The sequence below is a fragment of the Sturnira hondurensis genome, unplaced genomic scaffold (assembly GCF_014824575.4).
Source record: "Sturnira hondurensis isolate 20B ecotype Veracruz unplaced genomic scaffold, ASM1482457v3 Scaffold0006437, whole genome shotgun sequence".
Lineage (NCBI taxonomy): Eukaryota > Metazoa > Chordata > Mammalia > Chiroptera > Phyllostomidae > Sturnira > Sturnira hondurensis.
Genome location: NW_028079068.1, coordinates 10,982,117 through 11,009,752, shown reverse-complemented (window position 1 = coordinate 11,009,752; position 27,636 = coordinate 10,982,117). Strand labels below are relative to the sequence as shown.

Sequence of the window (27,636 nt, the reverse complement as noted above, 5' to 3'; positions counted from 1 at the left end):
CAGTAGTGGCATTTTGGGTGGAACATGCCTCCTTGCCTTAGCCCCCTCTCCTGAATGCCTTGGCACCCTCCACCATTGGAAACATTGGGAACATCAATAAGCCTCTCGTACAGTTTTCCAGATGCTCCCAGTGGTGGTGATGGGGGTAGAGGGCAGGGGGCATTGCACAGTCTCTGAGTAAGAGATGTTAGTGGGCAGCAGAATTGCAGGAGGCAGAAGGTAGAAACTTAGGAGCACTGATGAAAAGTCACTACCTTGCCTTTAGGAGTCAGCAGTCCCTTTTCAGTAGGATGGGTATTTTATTCACCGTGGCATCCAGAGAGAACTCCCATGCCACCCTGATGCCTCATTTACAAGTTAGTTGCAGCGGGGCTGGCAGTGGTGGGAAAAGAAATTGCTGAAATGACAATGGAAAAAATCAGTAAAGAATGCAATTTCTCCTTTCATGTAACTGTCACTTGTTGCTATCCATGCTGTAGCTTTCCGGGAGCACAAATAACAGCAGCTTGATTTACTTCCTTCCTGAATTCCCAGCTGCTGTCTGTTCATGCTTCACAAACTTCAGTCAGAACCATGTCCTGGGGAGATGCAGGCCCTCCTTCCTACCCCTCCTGGCTGATCCTTCTTCCCGCCATTCTCATTAGAATCAAAACTGTTCTCGAATTACATTTATCCATATTAAATGTTTCTTGTAGTGCCCTTTTATCTTAAGTATAGTTACTCTGCATTTGCCCGGTAACTGAATTTCCTAAAAATATTTCCAAGAGGGCCCTGGCCAGGTGGCTTAGTTGCCTGGAGCATTATCCCATACTCCAAAAGGTTGTGGGTTCATTCCCCAGTCAGGGCACATGCCTAGGCTGCAGGTTCAATCCCAGTTGGGGCACGTACTGACTGATGCCTCACTCTCACATCAGTGTTTCTCCGTCTCTGTTTCTCTCTCCCCACTTTCCTCTCTCTCTCTGAAATCAATAAATATATCCCCAGCTGAGGATCTAAAAATATAAATTAAATTTTTTTCAAGAGGCCTAACAGGTGTCTCTTGTTACCAGTGTGGCCTTTTTCAGGCTGTGTTTTAGACCACAGTTAAATAATATACTAAAACTTACAGGATGTTGATCCTCTAGCACAGCGATTTTCAACTGGTGTGCCACAACAAATTTTAAAATATGTAAAACCTGGCTGTTTAGTCAGGGGCACTGTTCTCTTTTCCTTTGATTGTTAAATTTAAAGAAGACAACAGCCAACACAATAGCCATCTGGTGTAAATAAATCAAAACTGTACCTATTTTTGTCAGATTAGCAAAAAATACATTTTTGGGTATGCCACAGAATATTAGTAATCAGTTTATGTGTGCCATGAGATGAAAAAGGTCGAAAATCGCTGCTCTAAAGGTATTAATTTGTTTAATAACACATACTTTTCAGAGTGTTCTCACGTGCTTTCCCCCTGGGTGTTTGCTACAGTGCCGTGATGTGAGGAGGGTGGTGGTTGTCGCACCAAACGAGTGAAAGCGCTGAGGCTGAGTAACTGTTGTTTCTTGGACGAGGTCACTCCGCTTCATTAAGGGCGGAGCTGGCACTTAGTACTCCATCATTTCCTCTCTCCTTTTCAGGGACTGGGGGGCGGGGAGGGGGGGCGCAATTTGATTAGTCCTCTTTGGATGTCAGAACAATTTTTTTAAAGAATATTTTAAGCATTTCAATTCCGATCTCTCATTGGGACAAGTTCTTTTTTTCTCCTGACAACGAATTGTGACCTCTCCTGCCAGTCAAGTATCTCTTGTCTCCCTTTCGCCCTCTGTGCTCTTGGTTTGGAAGTTGTCTCAGTGGCAGAGAGACCTGCAGTCGCTGTTGCCTGGTGTTTGTATACCATGTACATATGTGTGATGTGCATACTACAAAGTTAAACATTTTTGTGAAGTGCAGATGAATTGTAAAAGTGTCAGCCTTTTATTCTTTCAGCTCCCTTTGAATTTCTTGGCAGAGGTTTGATGATTAGATATTGACAAAGGAAAGAAGAAAGTGATGATAGTGGTCCTCAAGTAGATCCTGATTTTAATTTAAAAAAATTCGAATGATAACATAAAAAAGCTGCATTCATGATAGTAGTCACACATGCAGAGAGTTTGAATATTATCACCTTCTTTGATATCTGTGAAAATATAAAAATAAATTGTTGGGAGAAAGAAAGCACTTGTGTTTTCCTAAGCCGGTTCCTTTTCTGACTTAGAAGTGAGTATAGTAGAAAGGCCTGGTATTGTTCTCTCCCGAGGGAGAGCTCTCATATCTCCTGCCCTGGGCTGTGGTTCTGCAAAGGAACTCCAATGCCCTGCCCCAGGGCACATGTGAATACTTCCCTTCTGCTCCCCCTCTCGAATGCCACAGTAGTGTCATTCTGAACATTGGGAGCGTCACCAAACTACCCCACAGCTCAGCTGGGTGTGTGTTCCTCTGACCAGTTATGCATCAGGACTGAGAGTAAGGTTGACCAATCTCTAGGAGTCTTCCTCTACCCACCTGCTCAGTGTCCACGTGGCATCTTCTGCTGCCTCTGTCATGGCCTGATCCTTGTAATTGTTTCTTGGTATGGAGTTTTGACACTTGGGACATAGTAGAAACTCAGTAAATAGTGAGTAGGTGGGTTGGTGGTCTACTGGTTTACTGACCCCACCATTGCATCCCGAGGAAGAGCATCATTGTGGACTCTTCATTTCTCTAGTCAGTCATTGTGAGTGCCTGAAACCAGAGGAGGAAAGAGGGAATGCTGAGCTTGTATTTCTTCTACCACAAGTCTCGGTAGAATTTGCAAGCTTGTGCAGCAGTGTGTGTACAGGAAAAGTGAATGACTTCAGAGACAGGACACTCGTCGTCTGATCCCTGCTCTCCTCCCTCATGTGTATAATGAGAGAGGTGGTCAAACGTCATCCCGAGAATGTCTTCGTTACTCCAGCTTTGGGGCTTCTGTGATGTGTCCCTTCTGGTGGGGAGACACTTGAGTGTTTTCATTCTGGATATGTGTTTTTGAATTATAGGAATAGGCTCGAATTTGGGGTCTTTTTTTAAAGATTTTATTTATTTTTAGAGAGAGGGGAAAGGAGGGACAACAAGAGGGAAGAATTGGTGTGTGAGAGACACATCTATCAATTTCATTTCACACACACCCAGCTGGGGACCAGGCCCACAACACAGGCATGTGCCCTGAATGGGAATTGAACCAGCGACCTTTTACTGTTCAGGAAGACGCCCAACCAAACCACGTCAGCCAGGGCTGGATTTGCGATTTATAAACACTCTGATCTAGGACAAATTATACAACCTATCTTTGCCTTAGTTTTCTCATCTGTAAATTAAGGATGCACTAACTATTAAATACAGCATGATTTTTAAAAGTAGTTATTCCAGTGTCTAACCCAACTGCAGTAGCACTTAAGTTATAGTAGCTATTACTATTCCATGAATTTCCTAGTGACCTGTCTGTCCTGTCTCTTTTAATTGTATATAAACTCAGCTCTGAATATACCAGCTGTTTCCTAATATGTATTGAAAGAGTTCGGCATAGCCTGTTGGATTATCTGTCTGTGCAGGAAAAGACATCCAGTAACAGACTGCCATAGGTTAAAGCAGGAGCACCCTGCCTTACTCAGGGTGGACGTCCTGAGTAAGATGAAGTGCATTTCCCCTGAACCGACATCCTACAATAGAAAGAACAACTGCCTGTCAAAAGATATGGCTTATAATCTGTACCTTGTTACCAGGTTGGCATATGACCTTGTGTAGGTCATTTAACTTCTCTGTTTCCTGTTCCCTCCTCTGTAAAAAATACGGAGTTTGGGCTCATTGTTTTTTAAGGTTCTTTCCAGCTTTATGTGAGTCTGTGAATACTTAAGTGGTATAGTAGATAAGTTTGCTGTCATTCCCTTTCTTTCTCTAGGCCAGAAACCTAGGCAGTAATTCCTTCCTTCCTTCCTTCCTTCCATTGCTCTCAATGAGCTAGAGAAGAAAAAACATATTAAACACCCCTATTACCTCAGCATGGTGATTTTTCTTTCCAAAGTTTTCCTTTAGATTCTGTATGTCATGGAACTATACGAATGCATATGTTTTTAATTTGAGTTAAACCATGTCACCCCCATCCCGGTCTTCTGTTGAGCACTGGGTATTATCTCAGGGGTATTGCCTTTAACCCCTGATTCTTTGTGGATTCTTTTTGAATTTTTATGTTTGTTCTCTTGTATGATAGATATAAATAGGTGTTCGGTATCTTCAGTTCAGTTTTTAATAAATAATCTGATTAGGCCCAGGTGTGGACTATTGCCATTTGATCATTTTCACAGGACCACAGAGCAGGGACATCAAGTGCTCAGATTCATTCATTCCTTCAGCAATCTTTACTGAGCTTTGTGCCCAACCCCAAGCCACCCTTTGCTAACAGATTATTTTGGTGGAATTCAGCTCTGAGTTGTTTAGATGTCACTTTCACCCGTTGCTCGGTTTTTTTCCTTTTTTGAAAAAAGATTTTGTTTATTATTTTTAGAGAGAGGAGAGGAGAAGGGAGGGAGAAAGAAAGGGAGAGAAACATTGATGTGTGGTTGCCTCTTGCACTCCCCCAACAGGGGGCCTGGCCCACAACCCAAGCATGTGTCCAAACTGGGAATCAAACCAGTGACCCTTTGGTTAACAGTCAGGCATTCAGTCCACTGAGCCACACCAGCCAGGATCTCGGTTTCTTTTCTATTTGGGTTAGTCACTGACTGCCTTTTATACACCTCAGAAAGATGTGGGCCTTCTCTCCAAAAAATTCCAGATACATGAAGAAAGAAAAAAAATCACATAACCCACTAAGGAAAGAGGGCCTTGAAAAACCATCATTATTTAAAAGGGCAAATAGTTTAATATGGCCTGCATGTCTGCTGCAAAGAGGGGCAGGGGTGGTTTGGAAAGTCAGATACCCCCAGTCTATGAAGGTTGCTATGTCTATGCAAGGTTGCTGAGGTTGTACCTAAATGTCCAGGTTGCACAGGTTACTGCAGCAGCCCTGAACTGGGTGACTTTCCCTGACCTGACTGCCTGAGTCTCCTGGGGGCTCTCTTGCTGAGAGGAAGCATAGGCCCAGCTGTGCTGTGTGCTTGCTTTTTGACAGGGGCCAGAGATGGGTTTAAAATCCTGCTCTGCAGAGCCTCAGGAGCAACCAGCTGTACCACATTCTGGGAACGCCCTCTTCCAGCAAGTTAGGTGGCTCCTTCACTTACATAAGATGCGTGTGTTCTGGCAGGGAAGAGAGCTGCCCGATGAGTGTTTAGCAAAAGTGATTTGTGTGGAGTTATTTTGAGACACCAGGGGAGAGAATGGCAGCCAAACCCTGCACTATTTTCAACCGTTCACTCATCTACAAAGATTAATACATTACAGTGTCTCAACCAGAACGTTGGTAACAGGAAAATAAGAATGCTAGGGCCCCACAGATTATAAATGCCAGTTCTCTCAGTCCACACAAGGTGACTTCAGTGGTTGGGACTGCACTCGGTGCTTCAGGCTTCCCTTGTACTCCTTGGACCCTGTCTGCCCTGAGACTGGAATCACACATGCAGATTTCTTTCCATGGAATTGGCTGGGCTCCTGTTGAAGCTGCATGGAGCTTCATTCACTGTATGGGGAGCAAATTAGTTTTCTAGTAGAGAAGTGAGCCTACTTTATGTGGTATCCCAAAATACTGACTTTATGTAGGTGGCTGACCTTTCTGAGGTTCCAGGCTAGCTAGGAGAAATCCCTCTTTCCCCTTTCAAAGCGTTCACCTTTTCTCCTGACTCAAACATCAGCAGCTGTCTGCTAAGGATGAGTGAACTACAGAATACAGATTTCCCAGTTTAATGACATTAGGGGGGACAGCCTCCATATAAAACACTTCTCTTGTTTGTGTTTTGCTCTTGGCTGTTATCCTGTGAAATTTGCCTCATCACTCCCCACCCTCTTGGCTGACAGCTGTCGTCTTTGCCACTCAGGAGCTAGTGTCTCCCCAGGGTGGCTGTCTGAAATGGAGAAGGCCTTCTTCTCCCCCCAGGTCTGCAGTGGTGTGGTTTAAGAGTTCCGAGTGCCTGGAGATCTAATTGCCTCTGACCCCAAGGGATCCATTTGGGCCGGAGGGCATCCAGGCACTTGCTAGACTGTGGAGGGAGGGCACAGAAAAAAAGAACACTCATGATTATCCATTTGTTTTGTTTTGTTTTATTTTATAATTTTAGGGGACATACAATGACTTTAATGACAAAAACTTGGAAACAAAATATAGTTACATAAAACAGGCAACAACTAAGTGTGAGGCTTTCCAGAGTCCCCCAGATTCCCTATAAGGATGTGCACCCCAGCATTTTTATTTTAATTAAGGGGCCTTGTCACAAGCCTCACATACCCAAGCCTGGGCCTAATAGGAAGGTGGGGAGGGGGCACGCTTCAGGAGGAGCACTGCTCGTGCTCGTGCATGTGCTCGTTTATGTGCTCATGCTCGTGCATGGTGGGAGGAGTTAAGAATGAGACCGAGTCTCTGCCACTTTTGCATCCCTGATGAGCCGGTACCCACAGTCTCAAACAGTTTAGCTAATGGTGTGTCCTTCTGCTTGAGATACTGGACAAGAACTTCCTGACAGGGAGTCTGGCTAGGATATGATAGAGAGTGAACCAGGAACAAAAGTAAGTGAGGAGACACAAACAATCCATCATCGACTTTTTCCGGGTGGGACCAGGGGACTGGCAGGCATCCTGGGGCTTTGGAAGAGAGTGAAAGGTGTGAGGCAGAAAGGGTGGCTTCTCCCTGCATTTTCCCTGAAATACAACTGTATTCTCAAGTTTGCAGTGCCAAGGGGTCTATCCATTGTTGTCATGTCTCTGCCACTTCAGACACTGGCACTGAGTGTGTGCCCATCGGTAGGTACCTCCTCGGTGTCATTCGTCCCACCAAATGTCACTTTCTGGTGTGGGTCTTCAGGACGGCAGCCAAAGGTGTGGACACGTCCATATGCGTGGACACGCAAGTTCAGGCTCCGAGGTGGTGGTTTCCTCTGTCAGCCTCCCTTCCCCTGCCCACCTTCTTTCCTTGAGCTAGTGAGCACACACAAGAGTACCTGCACACGCACGCACGCACGCACGCACGCACACCCAGGTTGTCACAAGCACCAGGAATCAGGCAGTGTGCTGGATCACCAGCTGAGTTGGGAAGTTTCTACTCCCACCCTCCCTAAACACTCCCTCACCACTTCCTCACCAGTCACTCCCTTATTAGAAATAATGATATTTTTCCCTGGCTGGGTGGCTCACTTAGTTGGAGTATCATTCTGTACACCAAAAGGTTGGGAGTTCGATCCCAGTCGGGGCATGTACAGAGGCAACTGATTAATGTTTCTCTCTCCCATTGTCTGTCTCTCTTTCTCTCAAACCAATAAACATATTCTTGGGTGAGGATTTCAAAAAGAAGAAGAAAGAACTCGTGGTTTGGGGCAAGCTTCCTGTCCAGCAACTTGTGCCTCATGTGGTCTTCCGGCTGTTCCGTGGGCACTCGGGAGCAGCTGCCGCTCCCTGGAAGACAGGCACGGCCTGGGGAGGCAGGCCGGTGTCTCCGGTCTGGCTGCAAAAAATCATTTGTCGGGTGCTGTATTTTCTCCCTTGCTGTCCTCCCTTCTCTCCTGCTTTCCCACTGAAGCTTTGCATCCAGTGTCACCGTTCAAATCCTGATGCTTGGGTGTCCTGCTGTTGGCACAGTGCGACAGGAGCTGAAAAGCCTCAATTAAGTGCAAGCCATGCTTTCACTGTCCCACTGACCGCAGTGATGGCTGAAACAGTCCTCGAAAAGTAAAGGATGCAGATATCCAGGCAGATATCCTTTTCTTTCCCTCTGGTCTCCCAAAGAGGGAAAATAGTCACTTCAATGGAACACTCTCCTCCTGAATTCTGCAAAGTGCACTCTCGGCAGTGTCTTGGATTTGTGGTACCTTTTTTATCCCTCACAGCCCAGTGAATGAGATAAGGAAATGAATAGACTGCTTGTCACAACACCACCAGGGTCTCCACGGTGCCTGGGGCCGCTGCCGAGCAGACGATGAGAGTGGGCTGGAATGCAGGCCTTGGAGGCCCGGCCTTCCACGGGTGGGCTCTGCCTCTCCCACACAGTCCCTTGAGGGCTTCCTGTCGCACTAATGGAGCTATCTCTCTTACTGCAGCATCCTGCCTGGAGTAAAAGTCTAACTCTGCCTGGTCCCAGGGAGGGAGGACTGGTGTGCCGTGTCTCCCCACCCTTCCCCCTTCAATCCAGCAAATGCAGCAGATCTTTCTGCCTAAGTCTCCAAAGGTGGCTCTCAAAGCCGTGAGAAGGGATGTACCCCCACCAACCCATCAGACCTTTTTCATTGAATCAACTAGAAAGGTATTTCCAGTTTAAAGATTCCTTCGTATTATGTAGGCTGAAAGTGGACAAACAGAATGGCAGCAGATCAAAACCCATGTCTTGTGAGGACCTGGCCTGGAGAAAATATGAGGATGAGAGGAAATAGATGTTGTACTGTCTTCAGGTATTTGAAGGGCTGTCAGGTAGATAATGGATGTTTTATATGGTCCCAGGGAACTGGACCAGATCTTAGAAGGCCTAGATGGCAGATTGCGGAGTTCTGATTTTAATGGTAAACTACAGAAGCCACTGAAGGGTTTTAAGCAGAACATTTTGCTTTAGAGTAATTAATTTGGTAGCTGTGTGTGGGAAGAATCAGTATACGGGGACATGGGTGGCAGGCAGGTAGATCAGAAGATTCTTGGCTGAAAGTGACAGGAGGCTGCACAAGCTGAGTTACACTGAAAATTGAGAGGAGTCCACGGACTATACAACCACCCACCAGGGTGAAATTGATGGAATGGATAAGACATAGCTGTCATTGGATTACGTGGATAAAGGAGGGACAAATCCAAGATAGGTGAGTTTTTCAGATTGAGAGGTTGTTGGAAAGTACTGAAACCAGAATGGGGGGAGGGGAAAAGAGGATGTGATTTAGGAAGATGAGTTTGGTTTTGGACATGTTGAATTGAGGTGTTGGCAGGACATGCGAGGGAGATGTCTGTCAGACGTTTGAGACTTGGTTCTAGAGATGAGAAGACAGTTGAAGATTACATGTCTGTGGGTTCTACCCAATCACAGTGATGGCGGATATGAGCACGGGTGGGCCTTTCGAGAGATAGCGTAGAGTCCAGAGGAAACGGCCCAGAACAAAACTGAGGGCAACAACAGGAGACCAGAGCAGCAGCCCAGAGAGACAGGACAGCACTGCGGAGACGCAGAGAGAGGAGAGAATTTCAGTAAGGTTTGGCGCACAGTGTTGAATGCCAAAGAGAGACCCAGTGGGGCTCTCACAGAGAAGAAGTTATCGGAGTTGTCAGTGAGGAGGTAGCTTTTCCAAGTAGAGTTATAAAACTCTACTATAGAAAGGTAAAGTCCAGGTATACAATCACAGGAACAAAGGTCTGTTGTGCTCATGGTACATGTTTTGCATGGGGACATCTGAGTCTGGGAGCATAAGTATGGCGGGGTGGGGGGGTGTTTCTGAAACAGAGTGCAGGAGAGGCGGACTGAGGGCACCCAGCTCCCTCAGACCGTTGCTCTTGAGCCATGCGTCCTTCCCTTTTACTTTCTAGATTGCACTGTCATAAGCTTTTTTTAGAATTATTTTTATTATTATTAATGATATTCTTATGGTGCACCTGTACTGATGTTCTAGTTTTGGGAAGTTGAACTCTGTTCCTTGCCTGGGTTTTGTTTTTTGGGGGGTTTTTGAATCAGCCTGCAGTATGCTACAGAGCAAGAGTCAGAAAACTTCTTCTCTGAAGGATCAGATAGTAAACAGTTTAGGCTTTGTGGGACATATAGTCTCTGTTACAAATCGATGACATAGTGTGGCTATATTCTGACAATAAACCTTTATTTATGGAAACTGAAATTTGACTGTCACAATGTTCACGTGTCACAAAAGTCTTTGATTTTTTAACCTTTCTAAAATGTAAAATCCATTCTTCACTCATGGGTTGTACAAAAACAGGCTTCAAGCTGGACTTAGCCTGCAGAAGTTGTCTGTTTACTCTTTACGTTACGATAACAACAAGAAAAATGCTGTCATTCATGCACAGCCCAGAATTCAGGTAACTCATCAGGATAAGATGTGTTTGTATGTCCAAGATCAGCCTGTGCTCTTGAAGGACCTTAGCTTTTCAGAAATCCATTTTTTGTCATCCCTCCTACCCCAGCCTTGTATGTATGTATGTATCTATATATCTATGTATTTCTTTATTAGTAAAGTTAGTGAGGTAAGGGGCTCTTAAAGAGTTCCTTAGATCTCAGTGTTGTATTTGTTCTCCTTGGTTTGGGGGTCTTAGTATCCCTAATCTAACTGGTTTCTTCTTCTCCAGTTTGACCAGCTGAGTATACTCATCTCTAGACATTTCAATTTCACTTGCCTCGGGAGGGGAAGCTCAGAGCAATTTTCTGTGAGTGGAAGCTCTATAAGTCCCTTGGTCTGGAAGTACACTCCACTCATATCAAAACCATTTTGTGCAGATAACAACACAGCTTGGTTTAGAAAAGGTTACTCTAAATTTATGCAAGTAAATAGCTTTTACATTTGGCTGCCAGGTGTGTGCCAGAATGCCTTCTGGAAGCTTGTGCTTGCAAGATCCAAGTGGGTATTTTCTTTCTCTCTCTCTTTCCACCCTCCCCTTAATTTTATTTATTTATTTTTTTTAGAGAAAGAGAAAGAAACAGTGATTTACTATTCCACTTATCCATGCATTCATTGCTTGCTTCTTTTATGTGTCCTGACCAGGGATCAGGCCCGAGACTGTGGCATATTGAGATGACACTCTAACCAACTGAGCTACCCAGCCAGCGCTCAACTGGGTATTTTCTGTGGCTTCCTTACCACCCTGTAATTATTCTCTACCAGCCTGGCCAGTAGATTCAAATTTTTCTCTTTATCCATTAACTTGGAATTAAAAGGCCATAATTGGAATTCTTCAATGCCAAAAATGAAAGAGGGAAAAAAATAAATCTAAGTTTTATTTGATTCAAAGATAATGTTACATGTTTAAAATAAGTCAGAAAAAGCAAAAGTTGAGGTTCTCATAGAAACCAACTCCCCCTCGTTGCTCAGACTTGGGGTTTGTGCTTGTTAGGTGCTGTCTCCATAGTGCCAGGGTGTTACATAAAAGCTTGAGCCACGTAGCTTTCTTGTCATTGGAAAGACCACTGTTGCCTTAGCTTCTGACCACAAATACCTTGTTTTCTATGTAGTAAAGATACAAGGTTGTTGTTTTGACACAGACAATGAAGAGAAAACATTTTTGGAGGGCACAGTCTGTCTCGTGCCCAGTTGTTCCATTCCGCTCCTGGGTGGTGGTAGTACTATTGCAGCTGCTGTTTGTAGCAGACCCCAAGATGAACCTGTGGATTGGGGAGCAGATATCCTGCCATCTCCAACCTCCACAAACCCTCCCCAAACCCACTCCGGAGACCGCCTGGCCGGGTTGTTTATGGCCATGCTTTCGGGATGCCAGGGAAGGGAAAGGCCTCGTTAATCAGGGTGAGGGTTTTTTTTTTTTTCCTTTGGAAATCACTGTTTTCAGATCTCACTCTGCAATGGGGAGAATTATAAGAGGTTATTCTGATGCTGGCCTGATTGTTATCTGCTGTACCAGCTCAAACTTGTTCTCTCTTTTGGGAATGATTCTTTGGTATTTAAAGCCAATGATAAATCAAGTTGGCGAAGCCAGTTCTGCACACTGCCTGGCTAGACTAAGAGCCAGAAAAACAGAATAAGGCCTCTAAGCCGTCTCTTCCTTGTCACCTTGGATAATGGTCAGTGATTTAGCATTTAACACTCACTCCTTTGGTCCAGAAATAAGAGTTATTAGAATTTCTCAAGAACTCACCAAGTGTTAACTAGCGTGCATTTGGAATTCAGAATAGAGCGCTGTTAGAATGAGTTTGTTGTGTCTGTCTCTGTGAGATTTTCCTTTTTCTGTCATTCTTTTAGCAAATAATTATTGAGTTTCTATTCTGTGCAAGATCCTTGGGGTACAGAGAGAACTGGCATATATCCCTTACCCTAAATTACTGCAGAATGGGGGTCTACCATTAGTAAGCTAACAATGACTGGAGAAGAGGCCTGAGATGTCACCTCTCTCCTATAGGCCATGCCATTGGTGACTCATACCAGAAAATGTTAGAGGCTCATTTAAAGCCAAGGACTGCGCCACCTTTCCGCAAATGCCTCCCCTTCGCCCCGCTCCTTTCTTCACCGGGAGCTGCACTGTATTTTGAAGACTGTGTCTTATCTCTCCTATTCCCAGTTAACTTCCGTTTCTGGTCTTTGAGCAAATGTATCGAACATTACCAAATCATAACAGCCTAACAAAAGTCTACCTGCACAACTGGAACTGGGAACTAAAAACAGCTTCAGTCTCACCTCTTGACCAGCTCTGACTTCCCTGACTGCAATTACCTGAGGAATTTGATCCCTTTAATTAGGATCCATTCATTCTTTTATTCCTTTATTCTGATAACTGAAAGAACTTTAGCAGCGACATGTTTCAAAATTGGCCACAAAACATTGTCCCCTGAGGTAAAAAGTAGCAGGTTTCATGAACAAGGGAGAGAATACAGAATTTGAGACAATGCAGAATTCTTGTTTCATTTCTGACCCTTTCAATACAAATTGAGACCTCATACCATGTGGAACGAACCCTTAGGAACCAACTGGTTTACAATTTTCCTTGCTCTTTTGGGCCATTTTGGGAACATGAAAGTAGAGGACCAGCAGCTCCAAAGTGGGATGGTTGCCGTTCTCAGTTGTAGACTGATTTCATTGGCAGAATTTGCAACTTGAGACCTCCTTATGAGACAGAACTAAGAGAAAGCTTTTGATATGTGAGATGTGTTACACTTCTGGGAACCCACAATGTGAATTGCTCTGGCTTTGCATGTGTATTTAGGTGATAACCACATTCTTAAAATTAGGAAGATGGCCTGTCCCCCTCTGCATTTTGTACGACTGGTTTGAGTTCTGGATTTTGTGATTGATGCTTAGATAAGGAATAGCTTATCTAAATGTTGTTAACACCAAAGAATTTTTAAAATTGACCTGGGTATAGTTAAATGTGTTCTTCTTTTCTTGGGCTGAATACAGCATTACTCTATGTGTAGTGGAGGGGCTTTGTTTGTTTCTTTGTTTTAATGTTTAGTGGGGTGTTTTTTTATGGGAGAAAGCATGGCAAGAGAAGGTATAAAAATGGAACTAATTGAATCGGGGGGTAAAAGTCTCTGCTGAGAGTCTGGATTATGAATTGTCGAGGTGCACCAGTGGGAACTCAGGCCAAAGGCACTGCAGTGCAGTCAGCGTGGCAGGGCGCCTGTTTCGGTGTCCTCTGCACTTGCTGCATGTGTAGAAAGGAGGGAGAGGTGTCTCCGTTTCCCCATGAGGGAAACTTGCAGTATTTCGTAGAGTTCCTACCTAGGGCCTTAGAGACCGGGGTGAAGATGCCCCACTAGACGTGGTAAGTCTGGTCTCCTGCTCCTTTTCCAGCTGCCTGTCCCCTGGCTCTATGCTCAGCTTCTCTTTATCTGCTAGCCTGGCATGTACCGCATGCTAGCTAATAAAGCCTGAGTTTGTTTTGAAAGTCCCACCAGAACTGCCATTTTGCCTCCTCTGTGGTCTGATTAGCAAACACTGTGTTGGAGTTTAGGGTAGCAGTGTTTAAAGCAAAGGCATTTAGATTTAACTGTCATTGAAGAAGTCTTTCTCTGAACGTAGAAAATAAAGTCACAGCTCCCTGGTCTGGGCTGCTTTCACATAAGCAGAGGGCAGGCTTCTTAGCCACCCTCATCTTTGGAATCAAATGATAGCATTTTAATTTTCATTGGGAAACTTATTTATAACTTGGTAGTCATCCTTGTGCTGACTTTTTCCAGTATTTATTTGTGCAGATTTCTTTCCCCTAGTGATTATGTTCCCTGTTCTCAAGCTGAACACTTGCCCTCCTTTTTGTGTTTAACAGCTTTCAGATATTCACAGGCTGCCACCACGTCACCCTCAGGCACCGCTTAGCTGAGCACCTTTTACCTTTCCTTTAGAGGCAGCTCCCCACCCCAGTCATTTTCTACTGCTCTCGTCGTGCGTGCTACAGTTTTCTGCGTTATCATGTGGCTCTATAGCCTCCTAGTGCCAAACAGCGTCCACGTGGCGATTGTTTCCTCCCTTCGTTACACTGAGAACTAAACATCTTGGCAGCGCTCCTGACTCAGGTCTCCCTAACATCGATGGTCAGTGCTGACCATTTCTTCTCTGTATTTAACCTGCATTTCCCAAATGTGCTCATTTAAAGGCCATGTGGCAAGTAGACGTGGCTGTTTGAGAGTTGTTGGTTTTTTTCCCTTTTTCCTTCCTCAAAGTACTATGTAACCATGAGAAAGTGGGATGTATGTAGTTAGGGGTTCTGTCAACCCCTCTCCTGGTATTTGTGTTAGGTCTACAACCCTGACAGTTTATTAGCCATTTTCTTCTCTGTATATTTACTTCATTTGTGAAGTATTTCTCACTGATACTCACTCAGCATTTATTGAAGCTCTACAATACCACCATGTGCTAGGCAGTGTGTTGGATGCTAGAAAGAATAAAAACTTTCTATGATACAGTATCCATCCTAAAGAGCAACCTAGTTTTAGTTTTATTTGGACTGTTTTATTCTCATGCAGGCTTGCTTCATGGTAGCAGTGAGGGGAGGGAGCAGATTATGGGGACGTCCGTCAGATCTGTCATAGAGTCAGATCTCACAGATCCTGGAGGTGACTGTGGGCCTGAATTCGTTCCAGGGACTTCTGTAGATACCCAGTGTTGGCTCCTGAGGTTGGTGCAAGGTAGTCCCCTCCCCCCAGCTCCAGAGGGGCTTTTTTTATACCCAGCCCGGTTCAAATTCCAGAAACAGCACTTCTCTCACCCGGTACCTTGCATTTCTGTTCGGACAGAGCTCTGTCCCTCCGCCAGCCTGACCGCAGGCTCCCCTTCAGTCAGGTGCAGCAGCAGCTCTCCCTCCATCCCCAGCCTGTGGTGAGGGGAGAGGGCAGAGGCCAGGGTCACGTGCAAGAGAGCAGAGATGGCTGAGGCTGACCTTAACAAGGGGTGTGGCACAGTGGGCCCCGTATCTGGTACATTCTACCAACAGTCTCCTAGACACATGTGCTGCACTTAACGTAATCCAATTACCATTCTGCACCATACAGGCCAAATGGTGAATTCAGTCACCAATAACATACCTTATACAATGTTAGAAGAAAGAAATGTTTTCATGATGGTGATTCATTGGCACAGAGTCTTCCATTTTCATCATTGAGTTTTCAACTTCCAACACAGTGCCTGGCCAGAGTAGGCACTGATATGTATTTGTGAAATGGAGGCAGGGACGGTCTGTGAAGTGGACGGTGGCGTTTTTAGGTATCTAAGTCGGCAGAAGGCAAAGATGACCTCGGTGTGCCGTTTATGCCCTTCCCTCAGTAATGTCTGACAGGATCGTGAGCACACAGTGGACATGCAGTAAGCACCGTTGACAGATCCTTCCAGTTGCTTATTGTTTCCACTAGAATTTTGTTTCCTCCACCTAATGGCTGGTCTCTTGTTTGCTGGACTAAGCACCATTAGGAAACTGTCACTTTTAGCTGAGGCAGATTTGCCACACTTCCCTTTAGCTCCCAATAAAGAAAAAGCAAATGCACTTTGAGCCCAGAGGCTTAATTATCATAAAACTCAACATACAATGTAAAAATAGAGCGATGCATGACTCTTACATAGCCATCAGTAGAATCTCTCTCATGGCCATTATTGTATCATTAACAAGAATCTGGACTTTTCCAAAGCTGACTGACCAAAGTGTTTGTGTTAATTGACCTAGTTAGTCAATGTTTCTAAAAATATGATTTGTTTTTAATAGAATGGTTTGTAGCCCAGCATTTTAAATTTGAAAGGAGGTACCCTGTACTCCACAAGTCAAGTCTTTGGTGAGGGATCTTAAAAGGCCATAACCAAACTTGTAGGGTTTTATGGCCAAGGAGACTTGGGAACTCCTTCATTTTATAGACAGAGACCGGGAGGCCCAGAGAGATTTCATACTTTGTCAGTGGGAGAACAAAAATTGTAAACACAGTGTGCTGAAAGCTAGTGCTGAATGCTCTCTTCCTAAACTCTACAAAGTGAGGCAAATCCTTTTTTGTTGTTGTTGTTTTGTTTTGTTTTGAATGGTCTTGTTCAACATCATGTCCATAAAGCACAGAAAAGGTGTGAAAAATAATGAGTTTTTACTTATAGTTCTGTGGGACTGTAGGCAGATGGCTGTGTAGGGCTCTTTAAAGCATTCGGGGGGCCACATGGAACTGAGGGGTAAGTGGGTGTCTTGTCTTGCTCTTCTGTATCTGCCCTTAGTGGGAGTCAGCTAAAAAGGCCCCACAGGCATGATGTCAGTCATTTTGTCACAGCTCATAATAGACAAGAAAAATGTTCAAGAATGTTTGTTAGGGGTTTTTTTAGGTATAGGCTATTACTGTTGTTGGAATGTTTTTGTTTTTTGAATGGCTGGTCAGTTTCAGGGGAAGTTGGGCAGTTGACCTGCACTTTCATTGGAAGTTGGTATTTGAAGTGGAGTTCGTAAGCAGGCAGCTCTGCACCGGTGCATTATCTGAAAAGATGGGCAATATCGGAAATAGTCACTAGCCAGCGTCACAGGTATTTCCTCACCTTGCAGGGGAGCTTCTGGAACTCCAAAGATACCTCACTTTGTATTTACCACTTGGGATCTCTCCATTGCTGCAACAGCGTTGGCCTGCCCACAGTAACTGCAGCCTTGGGTTCGCTTTCTGAGAACCCCTCTTTCTTTCTCCTGATTGTTTTTGGGCTTTTTTTCCCTTTTTTTAAGGTGCATTATGTTGGTAACAAAGCCACATACCAGACGCCTGCCCGGTGCTGCAGTTGTTGGGGTCAAGGTGCAGCGTGGGTGGGGTTTGTTTCCTGACCAAGCTCTTGGGAAAGGAGGGCACAGTGGAACTCTCCTTGCTGACAGCCTGTGTCCTCACCTAGTTTTCAGCAGTGACACCTGTCTTTTGAGCTTTAGAATGTTAACACTTGTTCGGTTTCTTGTTAGTGGACAACATATTTCCTTCCCTGTCCTTTGATCCCTTTGGACACAAGAGCAAGTCCAGAAACTGATAAATACTCAGCAAGGCCTTTGAACTCTCCAAGAAAGCCATCATCCCTGCCTATCTTTGCCAGCTTTTCTTCACACTTTAGTCTGTACCAGTGTTTTTCAACCTGTGGGTCTTGCTTCACTGAAGGGCCTAAATTTATTCATTGTCATAACCATCTTTTTTTTCCTTTAATAAAATAGAACAGAAGAGAGACAACACAGCACATGGAGTCAAGATTAACCATTATTTTGTGGAAACTTTGTTACATTGTACAAAGTGTATAGACCATATGTACATGTGTATGTGGGTCATAAAGACTGAAAAACATTCATGTGCAGAATTATCATGGCACACCGATTTCTGACATGCAGACATTCAATATCATCAAACCCTGCTGTCCCGGCTCTGACTTTGACTCCTAGTCCGATAATGGAGTCTGCCTCCCTTGCCTACCCCACGTGTCTGAGCCCCCATCTTGGTATTCTGCCTAGGGTCTCCCCTTGTATGGAGGGGTTCTAGTGCTCTAGTCTGCCTAAGTGCTCTAGTCTGACAGTGCCTCCAACTCGGCCCCCATGGCCACCCCCTGCCAAGGACCCCTTCACTGTGTGTCTGAACACCAGCTGTTCCTTCCTGGACTCCCCTGACTCTGCTCACCCGCCCAATGAGAAATTGAGTGCACCAGGTGCCCGGACCCCTACCTACTCTCCATTTCAGGTTATAATACCCCTTGGTTACAGGGTTGTTAACTCTAAAACTGTGCTTTGTCTCAGTGGCTTTAGCATCTGACAATCTGAAGTTCAGGTGGGACACTTACTAGCTTTATGATCCTGGGCCTTACGTCAATCCTTAGGTACTCATGGGTACTCAGTAACTGTTCACGTTCCCTCTTTGTGCTTCTAGATTTGGGCCTGGGTTTAACTCTGGTACCTGCTTCCACCGGCTCTGCTTTTAAGATGCAACGTCTCTTTGTCCTGATAAGGAGTGTCAGCTAAGCCACATCTGGCCCTGAGCTCAGATGGAACAGTGAGACAGGTTGTGACTGGGAAGGGATGACTTCAGAGAAGATAAGTCAAAGAGAAGTAAGGGTCAGTTCAGAAGAAAAGGAAGTACATGATAAAAACAGACATAATACTCTTATTCTCAAGCAACTTTTGTGTCCTCCCCCCTCCTTTCTCTCGCCTACCTTCCTGACAGGAATTGATAGTATAGATGTGTTTACTTTTTCCGCCTAAAAAGGGCAGGGACACGGCCTGCTCCAGCTCCCTCCTTTTGAACAGCTGGAGCTCAGTGCTGGGCTGGAAAGCGGGGAGCACCTCACAAAGGCCCTCCTTTCCTTCTTGTCTGCAGGGAGTGGTTGGGCTTTGGTCACCACAGTCCCACTCTCCTCTGAAAGACCCTTTGAGTGCATTTCAGCTTGCCTTGGTTGGCTCCCCGGGTTCATTGAGCCATCTTATTTTCTGGAATCACACTTGGTGGCCTCCTAGGATTCAGAGAGAGCTGCTTGGGTCTCCTGAGATCTTAGAATACCAGGAAAATGACAGGGGAAAAGGATATGTCCACCTACTCACCCAGTGAGACTCAGTTATCTTTTGTGCCCTTTTAGGGAAAGTTCCTTTCCCTAGTCCCTGGAGCCCAGTGAGTTGTCCTAGCCTCATCCCAAGTCTAGGTTTCTGTTCGTAACAGCCCTGCAACAGCAGGCCGGGTAGCCCCAGCCAAATGGCTGCTCAGGGCAGAAACAAAGTGAACGCCTCTTTTAGCATTATTCTTGTTTCTGCAGTGATGCTTTATCTACTACAGTTATGTGGCCCAAAAGTTTAATAGAATTGTTTATTTTTCTCTCTGACAATTCTTTTCTTGCTTAGTTTGCAGATATAAAGTGAAAAGTGTTTTGGACTGTTGGTATTGTAAAAACCATAGGCTATCTTTCATTCTATTTTACTCCTGCCCCATCTCTGCCTTCAGGGTTAACCTCAGGCCCCTTGGCTCTATGAGTTTATTGCTGTCTTACAAAAATAAGTTCATCTTCCCCTGCAGCCTAGCACTGAGGTGCTGGGGACAAGGCAGCCCTGCTGACTTTCTTACCTCTGTGACACTTGGGGGGAGCCTTCAGCTGTCCCGTCTTGGCCTGGGTGGGAGGAGGGCCCTGCCATCAGCTCCAGCAGCTCTCCTGCCGTAGTTTCCCCCTGATGCTCTGCTCCCCGTCTGGCCTTTCATTTGATTTGACGTGTTCCTTTTGTCGAGCCTTGAGGCTCAGAGAAAGCTCTCTTCTTGAGCTTCTGAAACCCCAAGGTGTAAACTATTCCTCTTCCTCTGAGCTTTATGACCTTGAATCTGTGCTGTGGCCAGAAACACATACAGCCACCTGGCTTCATCCATAAGAGATGTACGTTCTGTGCCAGCAGTGGCTCCTTTTCCACCAAAGGCTCCCCAGCAGGTGTATGCAGAAGCCTCGATGCTCTGCTGCTTTGTCTCCCCACGCCAGATCTCCTGTTCCTGCCCCTGAGGCTGTTTGGAAACAGGAAGTAACACCTCGCAGTTCTGCCTTGCGGCAGCAGGAGCCACCAGAAGTGGATCAGAGATAGGGCCCCAAAATGTGTCCTCCCCTCATTTGGTCGTTTTCTTTTCTGTGTCTTTTCTCTGTCTTTTCTAGCCTACTTCAGCTTTTTACTGCAATATGATTTGGGGAGAAATATTTATAAGTCTGATTTATACATCAAAATGTGACCTATTTCATGGCCTGCCACAGATGAGCACTGTTAGCAATAAATATATTTGCAAAGTCAATGATAGAATCAAAGAGAATCAAAGACTGGAAGAAAAGGCAGCCTTTTTTAATTATTTTTATTTATTGATGAGAGAGAGAACATCAGTTTGTTGTTCCACTTACTTATGCATTCATTGGTTGATTATTACATGTGCCCTGACCAAGGATCAAACCCGCAACCTTAGCAACATCAGGATGATGCTCTAACCAACTGAGCTACCCAGCCAGGGCATAGAGGCAGTCTTAAATTGGATAGTGAGCACTGACTTCGTATGAAATACTGTCTCTAGGTACAAAAAAGTGTGCAGGATGAGATTCTGTCCTCAGGGATCTCACAGGCTAGCTGTGGAGTGAAAGATGTCTGAGATTTTAAGTATGCATAACTGCTAAGAGCAATAATGATAATAATGATCAGCTCATCAGAATTAAAATGCACCGAACCCTTCTCTATGTCAGGCACTGTGCTAAGTATTTTACATACATAATCTCCCCTGGTTCACACAACCATCATTGAAATAGATGTATTATTATGTAAGTTTTACAAGTAGGGCATTGGGGGCTCTGAGTGGTACAGTAACTTGGCCAAGGGCACAGAGCTAATAAGTAATAGAGTTAGGGTGTGAATGCAGGTATCTCTGCGTCCAGACACCTGATACTTCATCAGTATTTTGTTTTTGTGTCTCTGGTTCTGAATGAAAAACTGATGGTACTATTGTCTAAAATACAGCCAGAGGACGGAAGGGGAAGCTTATTTGAAGAAGAAAATGACACTGAGTTAACACTTTGAATTTGATGGGAAAATCAGATAGTAAAGAGAAAATGTGTAGGAGTCAGCTGGAATGGCTCTGCGGATTCAGGGCAGCTGGAACTATCAGTATAATCTAGGTGAGAGAGCCATTGATGTGAGTGATAGTTGAAGTGGTGGGATTAGATCTATAAGAAGTGAGGAGTCCGAGGCAAGGACTCACCCCACCTCTGGGGGGGTGTTCCCTTCACATCTAACTTGGAACCCACTGGGTCCTCCTGTCCAAGGTGCTGTGACTGAGAGCTCTTCCCCTATGTTGCTACTGTGATAGTGGTTTTTCTCACCTGGAGCAAAGTAACTCCCTCTCCCGCCATCTCTACCTCGTCTCAGATATGATGGCATTCTGATCCAGTGCCTGCCTTATTCGAAATGGACAGGGACCGTCCTTGCTGGGCACTAAGGCTGGGGGCCCCCTTTCATCACTAACTCTCCTTTTCTCCCGACACAGGCATCGAATGCCCCAGAGGAGCCCGGAACCTCCCAGGCTTGGTGCAGGAGGGCGAGCCCTTCAGTGAGGAAGCAACACTTTTCACCAAGGAACTGGTGCTGCAGCGAGAGGTAGGACATCTTCCCAGTTGCTTCTTGTATGAGGAGGGCTGAGAAAGCAGGCTGACTGATGGTTCTCTATGTCAGAGACCAGTCTGTCACTTTTTCCGGTGCTCAGCCTTCCACATCCATGATCCATTCTGTGTCTGCCCACCTCTTACTTGCTGAAGCCCTGAATCATTGGCCAGCCGCCCCCAAATTACTCCTCACCATTGGTGTCCTGGGATGCGTGGTGATCAGGCGAACGTAGCCAGGATCCTGATGCAAAGAGCTTACAGCTTTACAGTCCTCCTGCTTGGCGAATTAGCCTGAGCTGCCTGCTTCCAGCTGGATTTAGAAGCTTGACTAACCCTGTCAGGGGCCAATTTTCTTTGAACATTTATTTGTATCTTTGAGTAATTGCATTTTCTATAGTGAGTTTTCTGACTTAATTTAATTGTATTTCTGTTTCTGCCTGTTGGGCTGGCTCTTACAGGCAGGAGTTAGGCTTCTCATCAGCTACGACGCCCATCTACCTGCTAATTTTTATCAAGTCATAGTCAACAGATCTATCTTCTTTCCAGGACTGCGCCAGCCATTAATCCTGCTAGGTGGGCACAAGAAAAGAACAGTGGGGGTAGTGTGCTGGGCACAGGCTTTGGATTTTAGACCTGCCTTTGTCCTCATTTCTTTTACAGTCAAATCCATAGGACCCCTCCAGCGTTCCTGCAAGATCATAACATACACAGAACAAAAAGATTATGGGGCTCCTAGAGCATGCGCCTGGGTCTTTGGATATCTTTGAGATCAGACGTGTGGGGTGTTAAGTGATACAAGTACCTATAAGCTTCACTGTCTCTCCTTCTGATTTGAATCGATAGCAGATATATTAGGTGAGGGGTACAGAACAGGCTAGCCCAAGATGCTTGTTTTGGACTATCCTGGCCATGAGAGAGCCACCACCTTTTTAATCCTCACCTAAGGACATACTTACTGATTTGGGGAGAGGGGGCGAGAAGGAGAGAGACATCGATGTGAGAAAAACATCAGTAGGTTGCCTCTCTACACACCCCAGGTGGGGATCAAACCTGGGGATCAAACCTGTGACCTTTCAGTTTACTGGACAATGCTCCAACCAACTGAGCCACACTGGCCAGGGCAAGAGAACCACCATTTTGACTCCTGACTGAGTCCTCTTTGCTGTTGGTTGCTACCTCTGGAATTTCTTTAGCACTTGCCTTCTCATTCTGTGAAAGCAGTGTGGCAAAAGAAATTCTGAATTCTTAGTTTGAGAGATACAGATTCCACTTCTCAAACATCAACTACAACCACCTGGGTACTGCTTCACATTTCTTGGCCATCTGTGCATCGAGGGGCGGGGTTGACTCAGCCCCTTGGTTGTCTCATCAGTTTCACGTTGCCCTCTATTTTGTTTTGGGTAAGATGCATTTATGTTTGTGAAGAAGAAGTCCTATATTGCCATGCAAGGTGCCTTCCCCCTTTGCACTATTTTGTAACTGCACAATGTAGCTGGACTTTTTATCAAAGAGGAATTCAGACACTCCAGTGTCTATCAGTAACTTACATTTTGAAGGGGTCCAGTGATTGGGTGGATGGGGCCATGTTGTAGAATTTTCCTCTCTGTGGGCTTTTGGGTACAGAGCAGTTTCATGTTGGAGAAAGCAGGTGAGTCCATTCAATGTCAGGACTTAAGACATTTCAGAGGGAGGAGCCACAGGTGCTTGTTTGTTGTTTGGGTGGGGGGAAAAGTCAAGGCTTTGGATTGCCTGAGACATTTTTTAGTTACATCCTCATCACTTACTATCTCGGTCACACTTCTTTTTTGCCTCCCATTTTTTCAGCATAGTCATCTTCCTGTTGTTTCTCGTCTCCTAAAGTTTCTTTCTTTTTCAACTCTTGTTTCCCCAGCCACTTTTCTTCCTGATCATGTTTCTGGCCCGCTGGTGACACCCAAAAGCACAAGGGGGTCAAAGAGAATACTGACCACTGAAAGGAGTGAGTGGCCCAAAGCTCTTCTACTCTCTCGTGGTTGTTGTGACCTTACCTTTGTTTATGTATTTGCTGATACTTGACTGATGAAAAAGATGAATGTTTATCTTCTTTGAGGCTTCGGGCATGTGAGTTTGCAGATCCTTAGTCTAATCCAAAGTTGGTATTTACCTTTCATGTTCGTAGTGTCCCAGTCTTTCATAGCCCTAAGCTGGGGGGGAGGCCTCTCTTGATAAAGAACCTGTCTGCATTTTCTTAGCTGCTCATTTGATTACTTGGCCTGACTGTTTTGAAAGATCTTTATCCAGAGGAAAGACAAGTGTGCCCAAACCAAAGATAATTTGGAATTTTGACCAAAGAAACCAGTTATAGCCTACCTTCTAGGCATTTTCCTTTATATGATATCTGAAAACCGTTTTCTGAACAGTGCAGGAAGAAAGGTTTTTGTTTTGTTATGGGTTTTATTCCTTTGCTTTTACCTGTATAGTACCTCCATTTTTATTCCCTAAGTTTTCTGCGGAACTTTCCTCTTTGCCCTCCTTTCCTCACCCTTGAAGGATCTAGAAAACCGAATGCATTGGTACTCATGGATGTATAGGTCCTCCCACCTTTAGCAGAAAGCACCATGTAGTTGCCTTGATGCCCGAGTGTGGGTCTGCAGCCTCCCACCCACCTCGTGTCATTCTTACCTTCAGGGCAGCCTCCATCGTGTGCACGTCACCCCAGGAACTCTCTTCTGGAGCCAAGCTGCTGCTGTGATGGCCAGTTGACCTGGTGTTTTATACCTTGTTTAGCTCAGGTAATCAGGCATTGTGAAGATGCAGTTGTCCTTGACCCTGCCCTATTCCTCCCCTCGAAATATTTCTTTCTATTATCTTATTTTGGGCCACAATTTCTCTACATGCTTCTCCTAGTTACTGTAAATCTTTATTATTATATAGGAAAGTGGAAGCACATAGGTGTCTTGATTTCCCAGCCTCTCCTGGGCCACTGTGTGGATCCCGCAGAGGCATGGCCATTGTTGGACTCCCACACGGGTAAACTGACCTGAGGATATGGAGTCGGCGGGGGGGGCCTGTGTAATGGACACTGTCCCTAGGTCAGCCCACTGCCAGGGAGAGGACAGAAAGCTGGGGAGCAGGGTGACTGGCTCTGAAAAGTGACCCCCTGTTTATGAATAAACTTCAATGTCTTGGCTATGGGTAGCTAGCCCAGGAATTGCTGCCTGTCTCTTTATTTTGAGTGGAGAGAGAAATGTAGTCCTTTCATCCATTCCTCATGTGGCGTCCACATAGTCTCAGACAATTCTCTTTGCATGTCAAGTATTCTCCCTCACTCGCCTTCGACTTGAGACCTGATAGCCCTGCTTTCCTGAATGTGTTTTGTGGTGGTGCTAATCAGCATGGAACTATGGACATTTCTAGCCATCATTCCGCTCCATTTTTCTGGGTATCTCCCCTCCGTTTTTTCGTTTTCTCCATTTTTTACGTGGTTCTTCTCTTCAGCCATTGGTTTTTGTTCCTTTTCCTGAGTTGCGGCTCTGCAAGGACTGTTCTGGGTCGGTGGTCTGGGTGTTCAGGCACTCTTGCCCCAGGATTAAATACCTGCTTGCCTTTTTCCTGGTTCCTTTTGTGGTCTTGAAGGCCAAAGCAGCCGAGGAACTCTCAGAGGACTTCACTTATTTTTACTCAAAGGAAATCTAATAAGCTCAACAGTTCTTTCCAGGCTGACTAGTTGGTGTATAGCAGGGGTGGGCGAATTGGCCAGTTTTTGTAAATAAATTTTTGTTGAAACACAGGCTCACAAATTGTTCTGTGTATTTTCTACAGCTGCTTTAGTGCTATAACGCCAGAGTTAAGTAGTTACAACAGGCCACGTGGCCCGCAAAGCTTAAAATAGTTACTATCTATCCCTTTATTTTAAAAGTTTGCTGATCCTTGCTCTATAGATTTGGGTTTAAATGACTTGTTACAAGTTTGCTCTTGTGTCCCCTGCCTCTGAGGCTGGACTTCTGGACCATATAACATGAGATCGTTGTGTCTGTTGCTTATAGCTGTGACTGGAAAATGAGCTATGAGTGCTGTGTTCCTTTTAATAGTATGTGCTTGGTGACGCTCCCTTTGTCCCCGCCCATACAACCCTCTTGTAGGCAGTTCCCTGCCGTGCTGCCAAGGATAGGAAGATCTGGGGTAATTTCCCAGATGGGGAGCTGTGTTCATTGCTAACATCTTCCCAGAATGAGTGGTGGGAGATAGCATTAGCTAATGGGTAGATAACTGGCTTGAAAGTGCAAACTGCTAGGTTTTCACACTCCAGTTATCATATGGTCCTGGATAAACGATTCCTGCCTTGGTATTTGTCTAAAACACTGATCCAGCTGTCCCCAGCCATCATCATCTTATGAACCCCTACCTGTGAATACAACAGTGACGTGGGATCTTTTCACACCTTCTAGCCAGAATGTCAGCTAGCCAGCTCTCACTCAGAGACCAGCTGCGGCCCGGACAGCACTGGGGTCGCTCTTAGGAAAACCTGCACTTTTAGAGAAGCGGCAGTCCGGTGATATTAAAGAGATCAATGCCACAATTTAATCCTCTTCAGGGTTTCGGGCTGCAGGAGGTGCGATTCCTCAGGGGAGGGGGCAGGATATAGAGGTTTGGTGATCATTTCCAAGGGCTGTCTAAATGACCCCTTCGTCCTCTCTGAGATCTCAGAAATTGCCCGTTGCTGCTGCCTGGAAAATGACGTCCTCGTGCTGGACAGCCCGAGCTGAAAACTCCGGCTGCTGCCCTGACCTATTTCCCTTCTTCCTGCTGGCATCAAAGGGAGGATGTCCCCCTGGGGAGCTCATTCTGCAGGCTACAGTGGCCAGGGCACAGTCCTGGATTCCCTCTCCCCCACTACCCCCTACTTTTGTACAAACAAAGATGCATAAAAGCATTACAAGGAGCTGTTGCTGTTTGAAGAACATGTATTTATGTTCTGGGAATATGGACTCAGCAGTGAATATTGTTAGGTGTGTAGGGAGGGGCATTTGTCTGGGAAAGAAAACTTAGAACAAAAGGAAAGTGTTCTGTCTCCTTTGTTTCAAGTGTCCAGCATCTTGTCTGAAAAAGATAACTCCGTCCTGCTCCAATCAGTCTATAGGCGTGTCTGTGTCCAGGAGACACATAGGAGGAGGATCAGTGGCAAGCTTGTATCTCTAGATCAAAGCAGTGTGGATGGTTCACGCCACAGGGAAATCTGTGAGGGTGAACACCTGGTATGGGTGCGGCTGGTGACACACTGCGCTCTGGCTCTTCCCGAGTGCCATGCCCCTTGGTAACGCTCACTGAGCTACAAATAGTAAACTGATGGAACAGTAAGCCAGTTGTCCGGCAACGTTTCACTTATTCGCACAAAGACAACCTGCTCTAGATCATCCCTGCCACCACCTGGGTACAAGGGAACGGAGCACAGGGCCAGACAGGGCCAGACAGCTCCTACGCCTGGAGGTGTGAAGGGCTGTGTGGGGGCTCTTCTCACCGCCCCACACTCACTCCCGACAGTTCTCCACCCGCCAGTGGTCTTGATGTTTTTCTATTTAAGCTATTTTCTTTGAAGGGGCCTCAGATAAAAATCTGTCTTAATAGTGATCAAACTTTCATTTTATATAGCATTTTCTAGCATAGCAGTGCTTTCATATTTCATTTTAATCTCACAGCAAGCCTATAAGAAAAATATCCCAATTTTATAGTTCAGGAAACTGAGATGCACAGTGGCCTGCCTCTATTCCCAGAGCTGGTAGTAGGGCAAGTACTCAAAAGCCAAGTGTCTGCATGTCAAAATTAGGTGCTTTTTCTCCCCAAACTTTGCCATTAGAAGGTGATCATTCCTTTCACTGTGTTTTACCATTTTTTAAAATATTTATTTATTTATCTTTAGAGGGGAAGGGAAGGAGAGAGGGAGAGAAACATCAATATATGGTTGCTTCTTGTGCATCCCCTGCTGAGAACTGGCCCCTGCTGGGAACTGGCCTGCAACCCAGGCATGTGCCCTGACTGGGAATCGAACCGCGATCGTCTGGTTCGCAGGCCCGTGCTCAATCCACTGAGCTATACCAGCCAGGGCTTGTTTTACCATTTTTAAGCCTTTAAATATCTAGAACTAGCTAATTTGTAAGGGCCTTCCCTGAAGGCCCAGCACTGATTACAAGTTGATCGCAAGTAAGGAACCACAGGGTCTGATTCCAGACACTCATGAGACTGCACAGGGGCCTAAGGCCGTGGTTTGCAAGAGGTGTGC

General features: G+C 45.4%; 1 protein-coding gene across 1 annotated transcript in view; it reads left to right on the top strand.

The window, feature by feature from the left end:
* SND1 (staphylococcal nuclease and tudor domain containing 1) overlaps nucleotides 1–27,636 on the top strand; it is a 422,748-nt gene that overhangs the window by 304,401 nt on the left and 90,711 nt on the right. The window contains exon 16 of the mRNA XM_037049273.1: nucleotides 21,266–21,375. Coding sequence (XP_036905168.1) covers nucleotides 21,266–21,375 — 110 coding nt within the window. The remainder of the gene's footprint in view (nucleotides 1–21,265; nucleotides 21,376–27,636) is intronic.